The sequence below is a fragment of the Arvicanthis niloticus genome, chromosome 9, assembly GCF_011762505.2.
Source record: "Arvicanthis niloticus isolate mArvNil1 chromosome 9, mArvNil1.pat.X, whole genome shotgun sequence".
Lineage (NCBI taxonomy): Eukaryota > Metazoa > Chordata > Mammalia > Rodentia > Muridae > Arvicanthis > Arvicanthis niloticus.
In genome coordinates, this window is record NC_047666.1 from 85,610,168 (window position 1) to 85,632,558 (window position 22,391).

Genomic DNA, 22,391 nt, shown 5'->3' on the forward strand with positions numbered 1-22,391 from the left:
GTAGCCCAGGCTGTTGTGCAATGCAGCTCACTCTATTGGCCAGACTGGCCTTGAACTCAGAGATCCTCCCGCCTCTGCCTCCTGAGTGCTAGAATTAAGGGGTGTACCACCACTACTGTTTCAACCTAATTCTTTAAAACTTTTCCAGCTGGGTGTGGTGGTATATACACTTTAATCCCACCACTCATGGTCCGGAAGTAGAGTTTTCCAAGCCAGGAGTGTAGTGGGTTGGTCTGATGTTACTTGTAATCAAATACTTAAATTCTGCACCCTAAGATCTGGTTGCTCCAAGACAAGCAGAATCTCGGGTATACCAGCTTTTGTTATATAACTAACACACACACACACACACACACACACACACACTTACACAAACATGCTCGCACAAGCTATCCATGATTGGTAAATAAAGACGCCCATAGCCTGTAGTTGGGCAGAAGGAAGGCAGGGCTTTGATTCCCAGGCTTGGGATCTGAGGCAGGGACCATGAGGGGAAGAAAGAGAAGGAAGAAGTCGCCTTGGGATAGGTGAATCATGAGCGCATGGCCATGAGGGCTGGCCTGTTGGAAGTAGAAGCTACCCAGAGGGAACATGGCAAATGATACCTCAGGGTTATTGACAAGGAAGTAGACAAAATAGCTTAGAGGGCTGATATATCTGCTCAACTTTAGTGCTTTAAAGGCTTATTATAAATATAAAAGTTTTGTGTCTTTTATTTGGGAACTAAATGCTTCTAAGGTAGATGAGAAACCCCCAAATAATATTTACCACAACAAGGGAGGTCTACTCTAACTCAAAAAAAGAAAAGAGGAAAAGAAAGGAGGTAGATTCTTTTCGACTATCACTGAAACCACAAAAAAATTGTAAAGTAAGTTTTTTAAAAGCAGGTGTGAGGAGGGAATGTCAGTGGTTAACAGCAACTGCTGCTCTTCCAAAGAACCCAAGCTAGGTTCCCAATACCCACATCAGGTGACTCACAGACATCCCTAACTCCAACTCCAGAAGATCTAAGCCCTTTTCCGGTCTCTGCAGGTTCCCCCATACATATATATGATTAAGAAATAATTATTTTTAAAATCTGGGGCTTTGGAAAGAGAACTCAGAAGTTATGAGCACCTACCACTCTTTCAGAAGACCTACTCAGTTCCCAGCACCTATGCCAAGCCACTCATGGGTGCTGTGACTCCAGCTCCATCACAGTGGGTTCTGATGACATGGCCTCCACAGGCACCTGCACACATATGCACATACCCATATACATCCACAGAATTTTAAAAGATAAACAAATTTAAATGAAATAGAAGCAATTTTTTAAGCCTGGGCTACATGAGATCCTGACTCAAATTTGGGAAAAGAAGAAATGGCTAAGCCATTAAAAGTGCTTGTTGCTCTTGCAGAGCACTTGAGTTCAGTTCCCAGCACCCAAATTAGGTGGCTCACAACTGCCTACAACTCTGGCTCCAAAAGGTCTGACTCCAAAAGTCCAAATGACTCTGACCTCCACAGCCACTGGCATTCATGTGTACATACCCACACACATTATTTATGTATATGTATGATTGTGTGTATGTGTGTGTGTGAATAAATCTTTTTGCTGGCTATGGCAACATATGCCTTTAATCCCAGCCCTTAGGAGCAGAGGCAGGTGGATCTTTGAATTCGAAATCACCCAGTCTACAGAGTGAAATTAACACCAGCCTGGTCTACATAGCAAGTTCCAGACCAGCCAGAGCTACACAGTGAGATCTGGTCTCAAAAAAACAAAAACAAACAAACAAAAAGAAAAAAGAAAAAAAAATGTGTTGTGGGCTGGTGAGATGGCTCAGTGGTAAAGAACAATAGCTGCTCTTCCAGAAGTCCTGAGTTCAAGCCCTAGCAGCCACATACATAGTGGCTCACAACCATCTATAAAGGGACCTGATGCCCTCCTCTGGCATGTAGGTATACATGAAGACAGAGCACGCCTATATTTTAAAAAAAATAATTAATTTGATTTAATTTAATTTTAAAAGTTTTTTTTAAAAAGCCAGGTGCTGTTAGCACACACCTGAGAGGCAGAGAGAGATGGATCTCTGAATTAGAAATCAGCCTGATCTGCAGAGTGAAATTCCAGGACACACAGGGCTACACAGAGAAACCTTATGGGGGGTGGGGAGGGGTGGGGGTGTAGTATTGTGTTGGTTTAGTTTGGTTTTTGAATACAGGGTTTCTCTGTATAGTCCTGGCTGTCTTGGAACTCACTTTGTAAACAGAACAGGCAGACCTTAAATTTACAGAGACCCACCAGCCTCTGCCTCCAAAGTACTGGGATCACCTGGCTAAAAGATGTGTTTTAAGCAGCAGTTTTTAATGGGGGAATTTTTTTTTTTTTTTTGGTTTTCCGAGACAGGGTTTCTCTGAGTAGCCCTGGCTGTCCTGGAACTCACTCTGTAGACCAGGCTGGCTTCAAACTCTGAAATCCGCCTGCCTCTGCCTCCCAAGTGCTGGGATTAAAGGCATGCGCCACCACTGCCTGACTTAATGGGGGAAATTTAAATATAGATTTAACTCAAGTCTTCTACAACTTCAACATATATATTATTAAAATAATTTAGGTTTCTAACTTTTTGGATAGGGAAAGACCTTGTAGTAAATCAAAAATAAACATCTATACCTTGTTATAATCATAAAAACTCTTATATAGACACAAAATAACCTGTACAGTTAGACTAATGCTGCTTATTAAAACTGTTGCCACTGAACACATTTCAGAACTCCTATTTTGCAACTGTTGGCTGTTTTTAAAGAACTTCTGAAACTTTGACTTCTTTGCTAATTTGGCCTATGTTGATTTGGCAAGCTAAAACATTCAGGGCAAATACAAATGTATCCAAATGTAACTTTCCTCACAAATAATACCCCATCACTGACACTCTTTGAGCTTCAAGTTTCTAACAAGTAAGAAGACTTATTTCTCAATGACTTCACAGGTATACTTGCTTTATATAAGTAAAGCTTTTTGAAAATAAACTGTTGTGTTGTTTAGTTAACTTCTATGTTTTATCACTAAGACTTGAGACTTCTGGTCTCTTGATCCACTAATCCCTCTAGTCCCCAGCTGGTGGGCTGAAGCTTTTCTCAACTTGTTGTCCCCTCTGTTCCTGCCCTGTGCTTGGCCTGCCTCTTTTGTTTCAAAAACCAGGTCTTCAGTAATGTAATCTTTAGAAAATGACTGTCCATCTTTTTATCCCAACACACTTACAGACTGCTCTCTATAACCTGTCTCACCCAAATAGCCAATGAACTTCCTGAACAGAGTCTCACACACCAATGCATAAAATACAACTCGACAAATAACTCCTATTATTTCTAAAAACAAACTTCCTTAAAGGGCAAAGAAAATGATGGTTAAGGATGCAACTTGGTGCATGCCTCATGTGTATCTTGGGCCCGATAAGCACAACTACAGAAAGATTAAAAAAAAAAAAAAAAATCCATGCATATCTATACATACAGAAAGTAGGGATTCCAGAACTTGGTAACAAAAGTAAATGCCTTAAGGCTGAAAATAATAGTTCAGAGGTAAACTGTTGACCAAGCATGAGCAAGACCCTGGGTTCAATTCCACATACCACTAAAAGAAATTAAAAAAAAAAAAAAAGCCAGTACACACCTACAATCCTAGCACCCATGAGGCTGAGGTAGGAAGATTAGACTTCATGACAAGACACTTATCTCAAACACGTGGAGGAAGGAAAAAGAAGGAAGAAGAGTAAATATGTAAAAAAATAAAAAAGATGGGGAGGTATGCTTGCCTATCATGCCCAAAGCCCCAGGTTCCATACTCAGCAACACAAACTTCAGAGTGATGCAGCACTCAGGAGACAGAGACAGTAAGGCAGCCTGGGCTACATGAGACCCCTTTGGGGAGAAAAATGAAAAAGAGCTAAACTCTAATCTCATACAGTAGATACCTATTCATTCATGCAAGCAAGACAGGATGACAGACACAGGGACAAGCATACAAAACCCAACACCAAAATCACATATTACTAATGGCAAAGTGACATCATATCTAAGTCTTCAACTTCAAATACAAAAACTTATTGAAAGCCTATTATAATCCAAAACACTGTACCAGATATAAATGCTAAATGAATGACAAACAGCAATGTTATCTTGTTTTGGTTTGATTTTCGAGGTGCTGAATATGAGTGAGCTTAGGGCCTCACATTGTAAAACAAACTACAAGCAACAAGGAAAAATGGTCTTCTGATGAGTCAGAATTCGGATTAAAGTAATATGAAGAGAACACAGGATTGAACCTCTCCTGGTTCTGCAGGCTTCAAACCTTTTCTGCTTCCATAATATCAACTGCACTCATGTGCTGACAAATCAGAAAAAAAAAAAAAAAAAAAAAAAAAAAAAGCAAGGTTAGGCTATGAGCAGAGAGCATAGCATCAAAGTTGTGTTCCCTATTAACACCATCAAAGGGACATCTGGTCCTGTGGCGAACGAACAAACAAGCAGCCTCCCAGTGCCCAGCAGCAGGTTGCAAGTCTAGCCTTATGGCATCCTTCTAACTAAACCCCAATGACTGTTACTCCAGACAGTATTCTACAAAGTCTGGGACAGGTACTGACACTAAGTATCTATTTTTCTGGGGTCACAGTACTTTTCTTTTTGAAACATCAAAGCATCCTTTTTGGCCATTCAATTCAACATAACATTGTGTATGTTAGGATTACAGGACTGAGCAGAGCTGGAAATCATATAGGGCCTCAAGAATTCTTGGTTGAACACTCTACAACAGAATCAGATAGATATTAACAGAATCTCTGCTTTCCTCTCGAGGATCCTGAATTCACGTGTACCTCAAATGCCATAGATTGTTAGTTAATATTTCTCTTTCAAAGATTCAAAACATCTTAAAACAAACAAGCAAACAAACAAAAAAACTCTACTAGGGCAGACACACTGGTCAAGTAGTATCCTTATACTTTAAGAGACACAGAATTGCCCAGGGAGCCACTTAAAATACAAACTTGTTCCTATTCTCCGGTTTTCAGATTCTTTACATCAGGGATGAAGCCCATAGTTTGCATACCCAACAGTTCTCAAAGCAGAGGCCACTGGTCTTAGCAACCCCACAGGATTCATTAATTAAGGAATATCCCTTCACAATTGTAGCAAGTTCAATTAATTGTCAAGCCATGCAAGGAGATTTTAATTTGTACATTTTAGTAAGAGGACCATGGTCCCTCTTAAACGTGCAGAACCAGAGCTTGTGATTATTACAATTTTGAAAGGTTGGGCCAGATGTAGTAACACACACCTTTAATCCCAGCAGACTAGAGGCAGAGGCAGAAGCAACAAGCAGATCTCTGCGTTCCAAGCCAGTCTGTTTAACACAGAATTCCAGGCTAACCAGAACTACACACACCCTGAGACCCTGTCTCTGAAATGAAAGAGAATGAGGAAGTAGAAGAGGAAAGGGGAGGGAGGGAGGGAGGGAGGGAGGAAAGGGGAGGGAGGGAGGGAGGGAGGAAGGGGAGGGAAGGAGGGAGGAAGGGGGAGGGAAGGAGGGAGGAAGGGGATGGAGGGAGGAAGGGGAGGGAGGGAGGGAGGAAGGGGAGGGAGGGAGGGAGGGAGGAAGGGGAGGGAGGGAGGGAGGGAGGAAGGGGAGGGAGGGAGGGAGGAAGGGGAAGGAGGGAAGAAGGGGAGGAGGGAGGAAGGGGGGAGGGAGGGAGGGAGGGAGAGAGGGAGGGGGGAGGAAGGGGAGGGAAGAAAGGGAGAGAGGGAGGGAGGAAGGGGAGGGAGGAAAGGGAGGAAGGGGGAAAGAGGGAGGAAGGGGGAGGAAGAGAGGGAGGGGGAGGGAGAGAGGGGGAAGGGAGGAAGGGGAGGGAGGAAGGGGGAAAGAGGGAGGAGGGGGAGGAAGAGAGGGAGGGGGGAGGGAGAGAGGGAGGGGGAGGGAGGAAGGGGAAGGAGGGAAGAAGGAAGGAAGGAAGGGAGGGAAGGAGGGAGGGAGGGAGGGAGGGAGGAAGGAAGGGGAGTAAGGACAAAAGAGACAAGAAATTTTGAGAGTAACACTGAAACAATGAATGTCTAGACTGTTAGAAGAAGAATGGAAAGTAGCTAAGGGAAAGTCACACACATTTCAGCATTCGAAAGAAATGCCTCAAATATTGTTATTACTGGCTGGACCAGTCTTTGAAAAGGTACATGGAACAGGGAAACCGCGTGCTCTTCCTAGAACTCTCTCGGACAGTACTGCCCGGCGCTCCAGCAATACTGTGCCATATTCCACACTGCCACCGCCAGAAGCAAGGCGAGGGGCAGGATTTCCAACAGCAACACCTGAAAAGGGCGGGTCCGGAGAAAAGCTAGTTTAGTGAATTTTCCCACCGCGTCTCCACATAAGCGCATTAAAAAAAAAAAAAAAAAAAAAAAAAAAAAACCCAAAGACCACTAGCAAAGGTTTCATAGCTTCTTTGTGCTGTCCAAGAGGGCTGAACAAGTGCACCAAGAAAGGACAGATAGCCAACAGGTGTTCCAGTTGCTCCTCAGGGGTCCTGGTCTCGGGCTGGGGTTGGAGGAGAGAGGGAGAGAAGGGAGAAGAGTAGGAAAAAGAGGAAGAGGGGCAGCCCCTTGCTCACCTGGTTAAGCTCCGTCTCAGCTGCAATCCTCAGCTTTGGGTCGATAGTGCCCTTCAGCGCCTGGATGATCCGATTGAGGTCCATGTCCGCGGGCGGGAGCTCCAGTCCCAGAACCAGCAGGCCGGGTTGCAGGCAATCTGTCTCCTGGCCCCTCTCGGCCCCCTCCGCCACAGGGGATCACCTCACCCCCAGCCAATGCCGCTGCCACCACCGCCTGCAGCTACTTGCTGCGCCACTCTGACTCCGCGCCCCCTGTCCTCCCTCCTTCCCCCCCACAACTCTCTCTCCATTCACCTTTTACGACAGCCGGTGGGAGGGGGAAAAGGAAGCGGCCACTCCTTTACGGCTGCCTCTTCCCCTGGCGTGCTGCATTGACCCGCACCCGCGAGAGACGCCATGATGCTCGTCTCAGGAGCCGGAATTGCACAGCTGTGCTTCTACAGGAAGTCCCTCTGGTTTGTTCCACACACTATACTCCCGCAGACGGCCGCCATGATGCTGTACGGAAATCCTGGCTTGTCCACCCACCAGTGTAAGCAAAGTAAGTTAATTGGCCTGGCATCCACATACAGTTGCTGCAAATTAGGCATATCTAAACGGAGTGGCACTTTTTGTTCGAAAACTCTGCACATCGCAACTGAGCTGTTTCAAGACAAACTTGCTGGGACCCTGAAATCATGTAGCCTACGGAAAAGGTTTCCTTCGATGTTTGAGAGCCACCTTTTATCCTGCCATTCATTCTTTGAACATTTGCTAAAAATGTTTTCAGACAGACACCATGTTATAACAAGATGAAATGCAGGTTTGTATTATATTGAAAACTCAAAATCTAATAGAAAGACAATCCACTGTGTGTGTGTAAAAACACAAAAATGCAGTAGTCAAGGAAACTATATGACCAGGAGTGCCAAAAATGTCCAGACTTTCACTGTGAAAGGCAAGAAGGGTTACGATGTTTCCATCTACAACTGCAAAGCATACAGATATCAGCAAAATTTTCCTCTTGTGAACTCAGAAGTTTCTTAAAACATACAGTAAAGATGACTGTGGGCAAATGCTGCTGAGGTGTGATCCTCCCAGGAGCATATAATTAAGATGTATTGGTTCAGTTAACTGGGTTTTAAGAACAGTGTAGAAAATGAGACAGAATGTATGCTATTTGACTGGTTGCTCCCAGCAATGCCCATTTCAGTCCATTATGCACACAGCCATCAGAATGAAAAATGCATTTTCAGTTTGAAACAGTGCCTTTCCTACCTGCACCCCCAATTTTCTTTACTTATGATATCTTAACTCTAATAGACCTTTGAAGTGGAAACTTTTAGTTTCTTTGGACAGTTGTGTCAAATAATGGTTTGCTGGGGCACACAGGTGAAAGGAAGTTGTGCTAAAGCAGACACAGATGAAAAGATGTCTTGATATAGCAAACACATGAAAAGACGCTTGATGAAGTATAAATATGACCCCACAGATAGCGCTGCATTGCTAACAACACACATACACCTTACTTAGAGTTGTTGAGCTCAACTTGTGGTAACACCACCAGTGAGAAAAACTCACCTCCACCCTCACCCCCAGAACTGCTCGTGAGGTTTCTGCAGCAGCTTGCAGCCTCTGCTGCCTTGCCTTAGGCTGGTTGGTGAGCCTGGCAGTTTCTTCAGGATTGAACTACAGCTTCTGGTTCCTGCCTGGTGTCTGCCTGCCTAGAGGACTGGTCTGCAGCTGCTGAGTCTTACTTGGTGTTTGCTACAGGACTGAACTGCTGAGAAAGAAGATGGAGCTGGCCCTCAAAGAAATACTGCTGAACAGGTCCACTTCCCCCATATCCTAATAACTTTTCTCTTCTACCACGTCTGCTGGGTGGTGGGCTAAAAGGGAGGTTTAATCCCCGCTTTCCACCTTTGACCTATTGTGCTCATTGACCCCACTATTCCTGTGTCTAAGGGAAAGAACACCTGTTTTTTTTGTTTGTTTTTTTTTTGTTGTTGTTGTTGTTTTTGTTTTTTGTTTGTTTTTTTTTTTTAAGATTTATTTTATTTGTATGGCTACACTGTAGCTACACACCAAAGGACACACCAGAAGAGGGCATCAAACCTCATTACAGATGGTTGTGAGCCACCATGTGGTTGCTGGGAATTGAACTCAGGGCCTCTGGAAGAGCAGCCGGTGCTCTTAACCTCTGAGCCCTTTCTCCAGCCCCCAGAACATTTGTTTGTAGTGCTGCTGCTTTTTCATACTCAGTGATCAGTCCTGTACCTTGTCTTTAACCAGAACTATCTCTCATTCCTTCAGTAGCTGTTCTGAATACTTCAGGAATGTTCTCAGGTACCCCACTCCATCTTAAAAAGCCCTATAAAAATGAGCAAAGCCCTGGCAGCTCCATTCACCCATCCCCAGATTCACCTGTGTACCTCTGCGCCTCATTCCCTACATCCCCAGAACACTTGTTTGTAGTGCTGCTGCTTTTTCACACTCAGTGATCAGTCCTGTACCTTGTCTTTAACCAGAACTATCTCTCATTCCTTCAGTAGCTGTTCTGAATACTTCAGGAATGTTCTCAGGTACCCCACTCCATCTTAAAAAGCCCTATAAAAATGAGCAAAGCCCTGGCAGACTCCCATCTTCTCCGGAGTCTGGCTCCATAATCTCCACCTCTGTTCTGAATATTTTTTTCATTAAAATAAATTTGGTGGGCTGAAGAAGTAACTCAGCACTTAAGATCACTAAAGAGGACCTGGGATTGATTCTCAGTACCCACAAGTTGGCTCAAAACCATCCATAACACTGGTTCCTAGAGGATCTAATACCCTCTTCTGACCTGGTACCAGGCATGCATAGTCATACAATCAAGCAAAACACTCATACCTGTAAAGTAAATCTTTTTTTAAGTTAACATAAAAATAAAATAAATCTGGGCTATTTATTACATGTTCCTTTGCTGACAATTTAATATATTTTTTTCCCTAGATGTCCAGACTCTTTTTTCCCCTACAAACTCAACTTCAGTTTATAACAGTCCTTCAAGCTGCATTGGAGGCTGGGGTGAAAGGTCCACCAACCTAAACAAGACAGCTAAACACCAACTTAAAAACAAAGGAAAAAAAAACCTTAAAACCTTAACTAATGATGTCATAGTTAGGATTTTACTGATGTGAACAGGCACCATGACCTAGGTAACTCTTATAAGGACAGTATTTAATTGGGTCTGGCTTACTGGTTCTGAGGTTTAGTCCATTATCATCAAGGCAGGGGTAACAGGATAGCGTCTAGGCAGGAATGGTGCAGGTGGAGCTAAGAGCTCTATATCTTTATCTAAAGGCCACTAGAAGACTGGCTCCCACATGGTTAGGAGGAGGGTCTCATTTTCCACACCAGCAGTGACACACTGCCTCCAACAAGGCCACACCTCCTAATAGTGCCAATCCCTGGGCCAAGGATATTCAAACCACCACAAATGCTAATTCTTAATTGTTTTTTTAGCTTTTGTTGCAAAGAATGCTCTTCACTAATTCTCTTTTCTTTCCATCCATGATTCAAGCAGGTGTCTCCATGCTTCCGGCCTTATTTCTACTGAAACTGACAGGTAAAGATCAGCACTGGTCCCTTTAGAGACCAAATGGAGGAGGTTTTTTCCATTCAATTCTTCATATTAAATTGTCTCCCTCTGGTTGGCTCTGTGCTTTATTCTGTTTATTAATTTTTTTTCTTATTTCACAAATGAGTATTTTGGCTGCATGCAAGTCTGCACACAGCACCTTAAGAGGCCAGAAGAAAATGTCAGTTCCCCCTGGAACTGGAGTTATAGATGGATATATAGCCACCATGTGGGTGCTGGAATTAAACCCAGATCCTCTGGATGCACAGCCACTACCCTTAACCACTGAGGCATCTCCTCAGTACCTTTTTTTTTTTTTTTTTTTAAGTCTGTTGCTGGGAATGATAGATCACACCTGTAATCTCAGAAACTAAGGTGGCTGAAAAGGTTTGCCAAAGTTGAAGATCAGCATGACTTATAAAGTGAGACTGTCTGAAAGAAAGAGAGAGAGGTAGACAGTATGACTTTACTAAGTATACTCCTAGCCCTTTGACCATACTATCTCCTAACTCACACAGATTCTGCCTAGGACTCTATCTTCAGCTCTCTTCTCATGCTCTTCTATTCATTCTGCTTGAGTTATTTCAGAACTTCTATAACTCTAACTGGTGGTGTGAATAGAACAGCCCCCATAGGCTTGAATGCATAGTCACCAGAGAGCAGAACTGCTTGATAGGATTAGAAGGATTAGGAGGTAAAGCCTAATTGAAGGAAGTGTGTGAGCTTTGAGATTTCAAAAGCCCATTCCAGACCCAGTCTTATTCTTTCTGCCTACAGATAAGAATGTAACTCTCAACTATTCTCCAGCACCATGCTTGCCATGCCTGCCATTCTCACTACCAGGATAACAATGGACTAAACCTCTCTCAAACTGTAAGCAAGCCCCAAATTAAATGCTTTCCTTTAAGAGTTGCTGTTATGTTGTCTTTTCACAGCATTCAAATCAACCTAACAGACAAGTGACAAAGTTTTAACCACATTCTCTTTAGTTAAACTAAATATGTTCCGATGCCTATTATGTATACCAGAATGTTCTCATTAAAGAAGATTGTTGAGTGGGGAGAATATTAAATGCAAGTTTTTTCTCTCAGCCCCAAGCACCCAGAGTAACAACTCTAAAACTTAATTATATTTACAAACACCTTGGCCATAAACTTTGTCCCTGACTACCTCATAAATTAATCACCTATTACTCTAATCTAAAATCTGCCACGCGGCTGATAACCTTTGTTCAGCTCCCATGCTTCTGATCTCTTCCATGTTCCAGGCATGTATCCTGGCTCTATCCCAGAATCCTTTCTACCCACTAGATATCCCACCTTCTATTCTATCCTTTTCCTACAGGCCATAGGTTTTTTATTTACAAGTGATACAACCATACAGTACATAAGAGAGTCTCTTTACAGGGAAAGACTTGATAGCAGTTATTTCAATATAAAGAGAGGAGATTAAAAAAAAAAAAAAACAGTGGCTCCATTGAAAGCTGGTAAAGATACAGAGAAGTGATTACTTATGCTAGTGGTCAGAATGCCAACTAGTACAATAACTATGGAAAATAATTTATCCATTTCTTTAAAAAACAAAACCCAAGAAAAACTAAAACATGGGACCAGCACATGGGCCAGCAGTTACACTTCTAAGCATTTGCCCTAGAGCAGAGTGCTATTAAAAAAAACTTGTACATGAAACTGGGCATGGTGGTACACACCTTTAATTTCTGCACTCAGGAGGAAGGGGCAGGTGGATCTCTGTGAATTTCAGGTCAGCCTGGTCTACAGAGCAAGTTGTAGGACAGCCATGGCTGACAGAAAAAAACATAGAAAAGAGGGGATGGGAGGGGAGACAAGCAAGACAAGAGAGGATACGAAAGGAGAGGGTTAAAGTTATATGGTGAAGTGGAAATTTCTGGTTTCTTTGGAAACTCAGTTGTGTAATGTGATGTTTTCCTGGAAGCTGTCTTGTGAGAGGATGTTTTGCTAAAACAGACAAGAAAGAGCAAGTGATGTTTTGCTGGAGCAGACATGTGAGTGGTGCATGATGTTTGGAAAGAGTGTAAGTGGAACCCCACAGTGAAAGGACACTTTGCTGGGCTTGCTTCTTTGCTGATCTTCACTTGATAGAGACCAAGGCACCTATTGCAGCTGATTCTCGCTGCTTCCTCTCCTGCCAATTCAGCAGAGCCTTGCAGTTTCTGCTGGATTGAGCTGCTGCTACTGATTTGTGTTTGATATTTGCTATTGGGCTGGACGGCCACTACTGATTCATGTTTTGTGTTTGGTATTATACTGGACTGCCGGTATTCTGGCAAAGAATGGAATTGTCCCCAAAGAACTACTTCTCAACAGGTCCACAACCCCCTTTTCATATGAACCTTCTTTTTCCCCTGCCTCTGGTTGGTGAGTTAGAAGGAAGATTGAAGCATTTAAGAATCCTAAATAAGCTGGGCAGTGGTGGCGCATGCCTTTAATCCCAGCACTTGGGAGGCAGAGACAGGTGGATTTCTGAGTTAGAGGCCAGCCTGGTCTACAGAGTGAGTTCCAGGACAGCCAGGGCTACTCAGCTAATCAGAGAAGCCCTGTCTCAAAAAAAAAAAAAAAAAAGGTAGCCGCCCGCAGCCACAAGTCAACTGGGTTCACCTGAAAGGGGGCTGGGAATGAAAGGGGGTGGAGGGCGAGAAGAGATGAAGCCAAGACAAAGTTCTCTGATCAAGGCTCAAAGCTTTAATGTTCAGCTCTCAATTTAAAGGGGAAGGCCAACCCACAACCCCTCCTGGTTTCAGCCAGGAGATGGGTGGGATAATCCATAATCTGTTCTAGGTCACGGTCAGAGATGTCTCAAGGCAAGTCCAGGGGCAGTTCTGCTTCTGTGTTCTGTGCAGCCAAGGTGGGTTAACTCCACCTAGAGCCTATCACTTGGTCTGTTGTGGTAAACAAGGTCTCTTAGGCCTTCTCAAGGCTTGGGGGGAAGGGCACAAAAAAAGAATCCTAAATAAAGTAGGTTTAGAGAAAAATCTAAGCCTACATGTAGCACCCCACTTTGTGCACCAAATAATTTTTAAATCCATTTTTCTCCTTTCCCAGCCCCAGCTCCTAGAATGACGACTCTGAGACTAATTATTATTAAATGCCTTGGCCATAATCTTTAGCTCATTCCCTGACCAGTTTGTAACTTATTTAATCATTTAAACTAGTCTACGTCTATCATGTGATTAGTTACCTCTCCTTCAGTCAGGCCCACTTCTTTTCACCTCTCCTCAGCATAACCCTGAGTTCATCTACCTGTTGGTTTACATCCATCTCCTTGATTCATTTCCCACAGCTCTCGTGAATCTCTTTAGTCTCACTATTCCCCAGAATTCCCTCTTCTGCCACTGTCACACCTCCCATTCCTTGCCTCAGCTTATTGGCCATTGGCTTTATTTCTTACAGCCTTAACCTGAAAACAATCCAATTGTTCTTCAGTGGGTGTTGGGGTACATTGTGTGAAGGTGTGTCTCTGTATATTCATTAATTCTATACCAGCAGAGAGCTAAATGCTGGCAGGGTCTTGGTATTATTTCTTTTCTGTTCTATTCAGGCCCATCACCTGTCTCATATTTTATAAACACTCATCCTCACCGGCCTAAGGCAATCTAGAATTGTATCTGATTGGCTATAATAAAGATCTGACAGCCAATAGCTAGGCAGGAAGTGGAGGGCAGCAGTTCCAGTGCTGGAAGAAGACTGAGAGGAGATTGGCCAGAAGACATATGTGTGTAGAGAAAGCAAGCTAAGCACAATGCATGAACCCTCCTCCTCTGCTTCTTTATAATGGATGTGATGTGACTAGACATTTTAAGTTCCCACTGCTGACTTCCCTACAGTCTAGACTGTAACTTGGAATTGTGAGTTCAAATAAACCCCTTCCCTTCCAAGTTGCGTTTGTCAGAGTATTTTATCATAGAAACAAAGGAACTAAGACATAAGGAAACACACATCAACCTGAACAGATGTGCAGAGGACTACAAGAAGAGTGCCAACCTTAAACTGACGTGGATTGTCTATATATAATCCCTTAAAAACTATTCAAAGGTCAAAGGATCAACACTGGAGAGAACATAAGGGAAGTGGGTAGAGATACCGTAATATAACCTGTGGGTTCTGTGGTAATGAAAATGTCTTATCAGTGCTGGCATCTTGCCTGTGATATTGGACTATAGTTTTTTTTTAAATGAATGAGGCAATTTATTAACCCAGCATCCTTTGTTCTAATGCTTCTTGTTGGCAGCTGCCACCTGTCCAGCAATTCTGTCCAGATCTCTCTGTCCCTGAGGTGTTAGCTTGTGGCCCCCATCTTGGTCCTTTTCCACCATTTTCAGCCCCTCCAGGGCTTGGAGGACCCGGTGGGCCACACTCTTAGAGCCTCTGCTGAAGTGGCTGGGCCTGACACCATTTCTCTGCTCCTCCGTAGATCTTGGTCATGGAACCAACCCCTGCACCACCACGGAGGTACAGGTGCCGTGCTGTGGAAGCAGCTCGTGTGTAGAACCAGTTCTCATCATATGGGGCAAGCTCTTTATGTTTGGCAAGCTTGACTGTGTTCACCCATTCGGGGACTTTAAGCTTCCCGGACTTTTTGAGGAAGGCTGCCAGAGCTCTGACGAACTCCTGCTGGTTAACGTCTTTTACAATGACTCCAGGCATCGTGCGGCCTCCGCGCTGCCAGCCAGGGGAAAGAGTGGACTATAGTTTTGTAACATGTCACTGTCAAAAAACTGGATAAGGTTTTGTGAAATCTATCGTATCCCCTACAACTACACGTGATCCTATAATTGTCTCTAAATAAATAATTGAAAATACATAATTTAAAAGCCAGTTTTCCCATGAAACTTTTCCTACCTTTGGGGTACACTCAATGTGCTGATTAGCCCCTTATCAACTTGACTCAAACTAAGGCCATCTGGAAAGAGGAAACCTCAAATGCATCTATCAGACTGGCCCACAAGGAAGTCTGTGAAGATTTTCTTGATTAAAGATTGACACGATGAGCCCAAAAGGTCAAGCCACAACATGTAGTGTCATTCTTTGGCAGGAGAGTGAGTCATGAGGTCAAACCAATGAACAGCATTACTCCCTAGTCTCTGGTTCAAATCCCACCTCCAGCTCCCTGCCTTAAGTTCCTGCCCTTACTTCATGATGGACTGTGACCTAGAGTTTAAGATAAAATAAACCCTTTCCTCCCCAAGTTGCTATTGGTCAGAAGTTTTGTTACAGCAATAGAAATCAGAATATTCATTAAAGACAATGTTATTAAAGTCAGCATAAATCTATAAGTACAAACTTCGCTCTCAAAAGTCATCACACTTTAAATGGCTTTCCTTAAACTATAATTTAACTTAACCTATGGTTTATTATACATCCCTATTTTTTTATTACTTTGCATACAAGGATATCTACATTTTAAAATGCCCTCACTTTATTGACTTGATTATCCTAAGAGCTTTTATGAAGACTTAATGCGATAAACATTGGCATGCACAGTGTTAACTGTTACAAATGCAGTCTGTTTAACTGAAAGCTACCTTAGTCTGTCTTTGCTTATGCAACATACAGTGTGAGGCTGTCGATCTATAAGTACTGAGAGAAGAAAATAAATGAACACAAGAGTGATGAATGTCTAAAGTAATAGGAACATGGGTGAGAAAGGTATGCAACATCTCATGAGTATAATCAACAGAATTGTGTGGTTAGGTAGGGATAAAAAATTAACTATAAGACGAAAAGATGAAAAGAATGATTGTAAAATTCTTGCTTTGATGGCTTTTGGAATGTTATTATCCAAGGCAAACTGGACTGGATTATGGAGGCTGCTTTTATGCATGCCAGATGAGTGTTATGATAGTTTCTTCAACTAGAGACTTCATGAGTAACTGGAAAACCTACATCCCCACTCACAAAAGCTGGCATGGGAAGAGAAAGGAATAAAGAGGTAAAGTCATGAAATGTCAGCTCTATACCTGGGGATATCTCATGGATGGTCCTGCTAGGGGCTATGCCTCAAGGTAAGAACAATTGGCATGCTTACAGTTTCAAATACCAAAGTAATGTTTATCTAGGCACTGCCACTATGGCCTTTTTAAGTATTTAACATCTTAGCCATCCAAACAGAATATCACATAACTGTCCACCCTGTCTGTGGACAGTAGCTCGTTTACTAATCTGTTAGTGGTTCATATGGTATAGAGAAAATGAAAGCTAACAGTCCAGACCTGAAAACTACCTAGAGCCAGCAGTGCAAGTCTATATTACCTGCACTGGAAGTGATAGAAATAGAAGGATCATGAGTCCAGGGCCAGCCTCAGATACAGAACAAGTTTGAGGCCAGCCTAGAATACATGAGACCCTGTCTCAGAACACAACAGTCAATGGCCACAACACCCAAAATGCATTTGATATTTAAAACAACAAATCTTACAAGTTTACGAGAGCACATTTAAAACCACATCAAGTGATCTGTCAGTGAGTGTTATTTAGCTTATGCTTGAGCATCTCAGTTCTAAAAGGGCCTGTCTCATAGGACTCTGCATCGTAGTGCCTGGTGAGAACCATGGCTTGTACACTTAAGAACTTTAGTACTTTATTCATAAATGTCAGTGGCAATATCCCTTAACATAGCATAAGTCACCAGAATCCCTGAGCAGACTTTCCCAAAAGAATGTGACAAACTTCCTGATTAAAGAAGGAAGGCATTTTAAAATACCTAATCTGGGCTGGAGAAATGACTCATTGGGTAAAATGCTTGCTGTTCAATCATAAGAATTTCAGTTCAAATCCCAAGTGCCAAGGGAAAACTGACAAATTGGCTTCTTAGGACCTGTAATTCAAGAACTCGGGAGGCAGTGACAAGCAGATCTCTAAGTTCAAGGACAGCTTGGTACACATAGGAAGTTCCAGACATCTGTTGTAAACTGGACTTAACCTGAGAGAACAGGGTTGCCAACAATACTATACACCAGTTGATTGTGTGGTGATGAGGTAGACCTCGTGGACCTGATAAGCTGCTTCTGAGCACTGATCTGCTGTCAGTCATTTATTTAATAGTATCTGTGCCTTCTCTATGTACTTTTTGTTCTGGACTTGAAAATCAATCAAAACAACTTTCTGCCTTGGCAGATGAGCCCCATCAATAGATATGCTAAAATGTTTCTCCAGTCCTTCACATGTTTCTAAGTATTATAACAAAGTACTTCTGACAATAACTCCTCATAGGAACTGAGAAATAAAATATTTAATAACTAAGAGGTTTAAATCTAAACTATAAAATATGAAAAAAAACTATAACACATAATATTTATGTTTAGATATATCCTTAGTAAAATTTCACAACTGCCCCATTACACTGATCCTTTATACACATGGGAAGATAGTCTTTAAAAACAAGAGGGCCAGGCAGTGGTGGCGCCCACCTTTAATCCCAGCACTTGGGAGGCAGAGGCAGGTGGATTTCTGAGTTAGAGGCCAGCCTGGTCTACAGAGTGAGTTCCAGGACAGCCAGGGCTACACAGAGAAACCCTGTCTCAAAAAAAACAAAATAAATAAATAATAAAAACAAGAGGGAGGGAAAGGAGGAGGAAAAGAGCTCAATCCTAGAGGTAAAACAGCTAGCTCAAGGTTAGGAGTAGCAGAGGCAAGATGTAAACAACAACAAAAACCAAACTTTTTGGTTACTCAGCACTTTGTCTATACCATTAAACCCAGCATTTTACTAAGAACAGAGTACACATGTGCATCTCTTACTATGCCTTGTTTTAATACACACAGCTGACAACAAAATGTAGCTAGATGGAGAATATGTCCTATGGCAAGGAAGTCATAATATGTTCCAGGAGAATATACAGTTTGGCCAGTGGAAAAAAATCCATCTGGTTTGGTTGGCTGGTATTTTTATTGTTTTGAAACAGGTTTCTCTGTGTAGCCTTAGCTCTCCTAGAACTTGATCTGTAGAGCAGACTGGCCTCTAACTCAGAGATCCATCTGCCTCTGCCTCCCAAGGGCTGGGATTAAAGGTTTGAGTCACCCTTGTCCAGCTACATTCATCTTTTAATGAGGTAGATATGCATCAGAGAAAAGTGACCTTAGAAGGACCTAGACAATATAAAGGTCTTTTAAACTAACACCATGAACCCATTAATTCCAAAATTCTCAGTGATAAATTCTTAACTCTCAATAAATGTTTATGCAAACAGAAACAACTGGAGGTGCAGTTTAAATTTTTTATTGAGGCACAATGAGGCATTACTTGTCTGAAGTTGAGGCATTCAGTTCAGTAAGCTGACCATTGACACAGTTCAGGGTTAAGTGCAAACAATACACATTCACCGTGTGACTAGCAAAGCTACATCACAATTTATAAAGTGCCAAATTAGTGCTAATTATCATTCTGCTTCAGAGTATTCACATAAAAAGGAAAACAAAAAGTAAGGACCTCCTTCTTTCTCTAGGAACAAAAATATTTTCCCCAACCAGTCAATCACTAGGGCAAGGACTACTTTTCCTTAGATCCACTAGTGAGAACTTCATTCTTTTACTCTGAACTGAATTTCAATCTTGATAAAGAAGATAGCCTGAAAATGTAGAGTATTTCCAGCTACTTCCATAAATCGCTCCCCTGTGTAAGCGTAACCATATCTGGTCTCCCTGGAGGAGCTGGAGAATGGCATGGTTGCTTGCTGTCTCATGGTCTGGAGCACCATCATTGGCATAGGCTGACACCAAGACCTCCTCATTTTTCATGAGGTTGACATACAGCGGTACATTCACAGCCAGTTTTAACATGTGAAAAATGAACACATAAGTGCCATTCACTGGGCAATTGAATCTACCAAGCTGAAGATCAAAGGTTTCTCCCAAGTTGTTCAGGAGAAGATCAAACACAATAGGTTGGTCTAAAGTTCCAGGAGCCAGATTAGATGTTCTGGCAGCTGAGAAGGCAACTCGCATTTGCTGAGGCAGGGGATAGATGTGTACTGGCAGGATGGCGGCTGCTGGGTTTGTCACTGGCACATCCACTGGGGTCATGCTCCGGGAGTCTCCTAGCCCAGAGTCTCCACTGTTAAAAGTCTCGCTGTCTCTCTCTGGGCTGCTCACCTGGGAGGAGTCGCTCCACCCTGTTGTTCATTAATAACAGTGAGTTTTTCAGTGAGGCCTTAGCTTTGACAAGACATTTAACATTAGCTACTGAAACACAAGATTCCAAAACAAAAGCAGTAAAAATGTAGTCAGAAGGTCCTAGGTAATCTTGTGTTGACTGCTTTCTATTCTTTAAAGGTCAAGAAAATGTACTGTCCTCCCAAAATTGAGTAACTTACCAAAACTCATCAATATCAGAAAACTAAAACCAGATTTGGGCATTTTTTACTTCCATAATTCTCATTCAGCTAATGTTTCAGTGACTAATCTTCTACTCAAATAATAATATAAAATATTATTATTTTATATATATTAAAAATAATATAAAAGGGCTCAAGAAAATTTAAGATTAGCTAAAGAGACATAGAAGTACCAACTACCAGCCATTCAGAGATGTTCTGACAGGAGGACTAAGCCCCAAGATAAATGCTTGGTTCTCATTCCAACTTTTTTTTTTTTTTTTTTTTTTTTGGTTTTTCGAGACAGGGTTTCTCTGTGTAGCCCTGGCTGTCCTGGAACTCACTCTGTAGACCAGGCTGGCCTCGAACTCAGAAATCCGCCTGTCTCTGCCTCCCAAGTGCTGGGATTAAAGGCGTGCGCCACCACCGCCCGGCTCATTCCAACTTCTAAATGTTATAAAAGTATATATGTGTGTGTATGTATGTGTGAACATGTAGGTGTGGGTGTACATATGCACACACATAAAGTCCAGAAGTTTGCATCAGATGATTTAGTTTCCTCAGTCCCTATCCACCTTATTTTTTGAGACAGAGTCTCTCACTGCCCCCCCCAGAGTGCATTGATAGCTAGAGAGAATGTCCTGGCAAGCCTCTGAGATCTATAACCCTACCACTAGGATTATAGGCAACTGCAATAGAATCCAGCTTTTTACATGGATGCCAGGAATCTCAATTCAGGTCTTCATACTTTACCCAACACAACCTTCTCCACAGATCTGAAATAATAATGTTTTAGGTCCTGTGTAAAAAACACTGCTCAATATGATGAAGACCATTTACTCAAAGTAGAAAAGCTGTTTTCCTTTGAAATTTTTCTCTTTAGTAATTCTTTTTCAATTACATTGAATCATTTAATGGTCTCTTCCCATTTTAACAAGTTTAAGTATATTGCCCTATGTTTTAACTGCTGCTTATTCAAATCTATCATTGCACTAACACTAGCACCATTTATTTTAAAACGCCATTATTCTGGGGACTAGAGAGGTGGCTCAATGGTTAAGAGCACTTGTTGCTCTTGCAGAGAACCTGGGTTCAGTTCCCAGCACCCACATGGTGGGTCACAACCATCTGTAACTCCATTTCCAGGGTATCCAATTCCTTTTTCTGTTCTCCAAAGGCACCACCAAGCATGCATGTGGTGTGGTGCACAGACAAACATGCAAGTAAAACACACATAAAAGAATAAATCTAAAAAAAAAGTTTTTTTAAAGCCATCATTCTAAATCATCAGACTCAACCTAAAATTAGCATAGGAAAGTGTGTCAAAGGTTAAATTATGTTCACATAAAGAAAACAACACTTTTTAGAAAATATACACAACCAGACTGGCAGTGTTGATACCCTTCCTAATAGTCGATTGCCTCATCCCATGCAGGTTAGCATTGCATTTCAATTCTAGTTAGCAAATTGGAAACATCAGCAGATGAGTGGTGAAAGCATTGTACGTTAGAGAGAAGTTGATAGAGGATATAGTAAAGTAAAGGCATGCTTTAGGTAAATCTATGCAGATGAGAACCCTTACCTCTTGAATTTGCCTGAAGACCACTAGATGTCCCTGATCTTTTATAACACTGCTGCAAATTGTCCTGAAATGAATACATTAATATTTTAACTTGGCACAAAAACTAAAAATACAGATTAATTAATTAGCATCTAGGGAACACCATGTAACACGTACAGTGCTGAGTCATCATGGAAGCAGACAATGGCCTTTGTCATTCATCTTAATATAAAGGGCACAGTAAAGCAAGAAGAGCATAAATTCTTCAATACAACCCAGACTGTAAATCAATGTAAAGACTAGAGACAGAGAGAAGTCTTAGTGGATGAAGACGGCTGTCACCAAGCCTGGCCAAATCCCCAGAATCCACATGACAGAGATAACCCATGCCTACAAATTTTCCTCTGACCTCTATACATATATCATGGTGTCTACACACACACACACACAAAGTAAATAATACAAAGTTTTAAAAGAAAAATACTGGTATAGTATGTTAATCTAAATATGACCATGATAGAAAGTTCACAAAGTTTGCTAAAATGCAATGTATAAACCCCTCTCAGTCTTGTCAGATATAAGAAAGAAAATATGCTGAGTGATCAAATCCAAATAAACTAAACAGTTAAACTTGTAAAGATGAACTCTGCTATATATAACAGGTCAGTTAAGTTGAAGGCAATTTAGTGACATTGTAAGAAACACAAGTTTGGGAGTTTAGGAAAGAACTTTTACAATCCAATTTTTATCCCATTTACTTGCTGTGTGACCACAAACAAGAAACTTAACCTCTGAACCCTTTTCCTATAAAGTGGAGGAGTAAATGAGCTTACGTGGACATGATTAAGGTCCGTTCACATTCCATCCTCACTTGATGACAGGAAAAATGTTCATGTCCAACAACCACAACTGTTCCACAATTTAGAAGCAACAGCTATTCCTCCTTACCCTTTGAAAGTGAGGTGTTCCAGGATACTCTCTAGCTTGCAGCTGCAGTTGGCTGTAATTCCCACTTGAAGCTGAAGGAAGTCCTCTGTAACTATCAAAACCTGATGAATAAACAATCAACATACATAAAATGATAGGAAATAAAGTTCAATAAACTCTGTGGCTTTAAAAGTTAAACTGGAGGGGAAAAATTTGGACAGATTTTACAATGTCACCATTAGATATATGTCTTCTTTTTTTGTTTTTATCAGAATATGAAATTTTATTTCTGTGTTTTCCACTGTCAACATTTATAGTTTTAGTCTT

At 41.9% G+C, this 22,391-nt stretch overlaps 2 protein-coding genes, 1 long non-coding RNA gene and 1 pseudogene across 9 annotated transcripts in view; 1 reads left to right on the forward strand and 3 right to left on the reverse strand.

Annotated features, from left to right (window-relative positions):
• The window catches only part of Ipo8 (importin 8), a 66,931-nt gene extending 59,980 nt beyond the window's left edge, over positions 1-6,951 (reverse strand). The window contains exon 1 of one of the 3 annotated variants that reach the window (XM_034511582.1): positions 6,636-6,951. Coding sequence is in view for 2 of the 3 variants with exons in the window: in XM_034511579.2 (XP_034367470.1) it covers positions 6,636-6,719 (84 nt within the window). In the remaining variant the exon portion in view is untranslated. The remainder of the gene's footprint in view (positions 1-6,635) is intronic. The other 2 variants (XM_034511579.2, XM_034511580.2) reach the window with 2 other exon arrangements.
• An 89-nt stretch (positions 6,952-7,040) lies between these two features.
• Positions 7,041-11,137, forward strand: LOC143443600 (uncharacterized). Its single transcript, XR_013112735.1, has 4 exons — positions 7,041-7,176; positions 8,388-8,444; positions 10,177-10,218; positions 11,008-11,137. It is a non-coding gene; the product is annotated as an uncharacterized LOC143443600 (long non-coding RNA).
• A 3,291-nt stretch (positions 11,138-14,428) lies between these two features.
• On the reverse strand, positions 14,429-14,962 carry LOC117715234 (small ribosomal subunit protein eS19 pseudogene; annotated as a pseudogene).
• Positions 14,963-18,467: 3,505 nt separating this feature from the next.
• Caprin2 (caprin family member 2) overlaps positions 18,468-22,391 on the reverse strand; it is a 49,951-nt gene continuing 46,027 nt past the window's right edge. For 4 of the 5 annotated variants that reach the window (XM_034511941.2, XM_076940917.1, XM_034511944.2 and 1 more), the window contains 3 exons: positions 22,086-22,186; positions 21,159-21,222; positions 18,670-19,375 (listed from right to left, as the gene is read on the reverse strand). In XM_034511941.2, coding sequence (XP_034367832.1) covers positions 18,810-19,375; positions 21,159-21,222; positions 22,086-22,186 — 731 coding nt within the window. In that variant the 3' untranslated portion in view covers positions 18,670-18,809. Of the gene's footprint in view, positions 19,376-21,158; positions 21,223-22,085; positions 22,187-22,391 lie in introns of all 5 variants that reach the window. The other variant, XM_034511940.1, reaches the window with a different exon arrangement.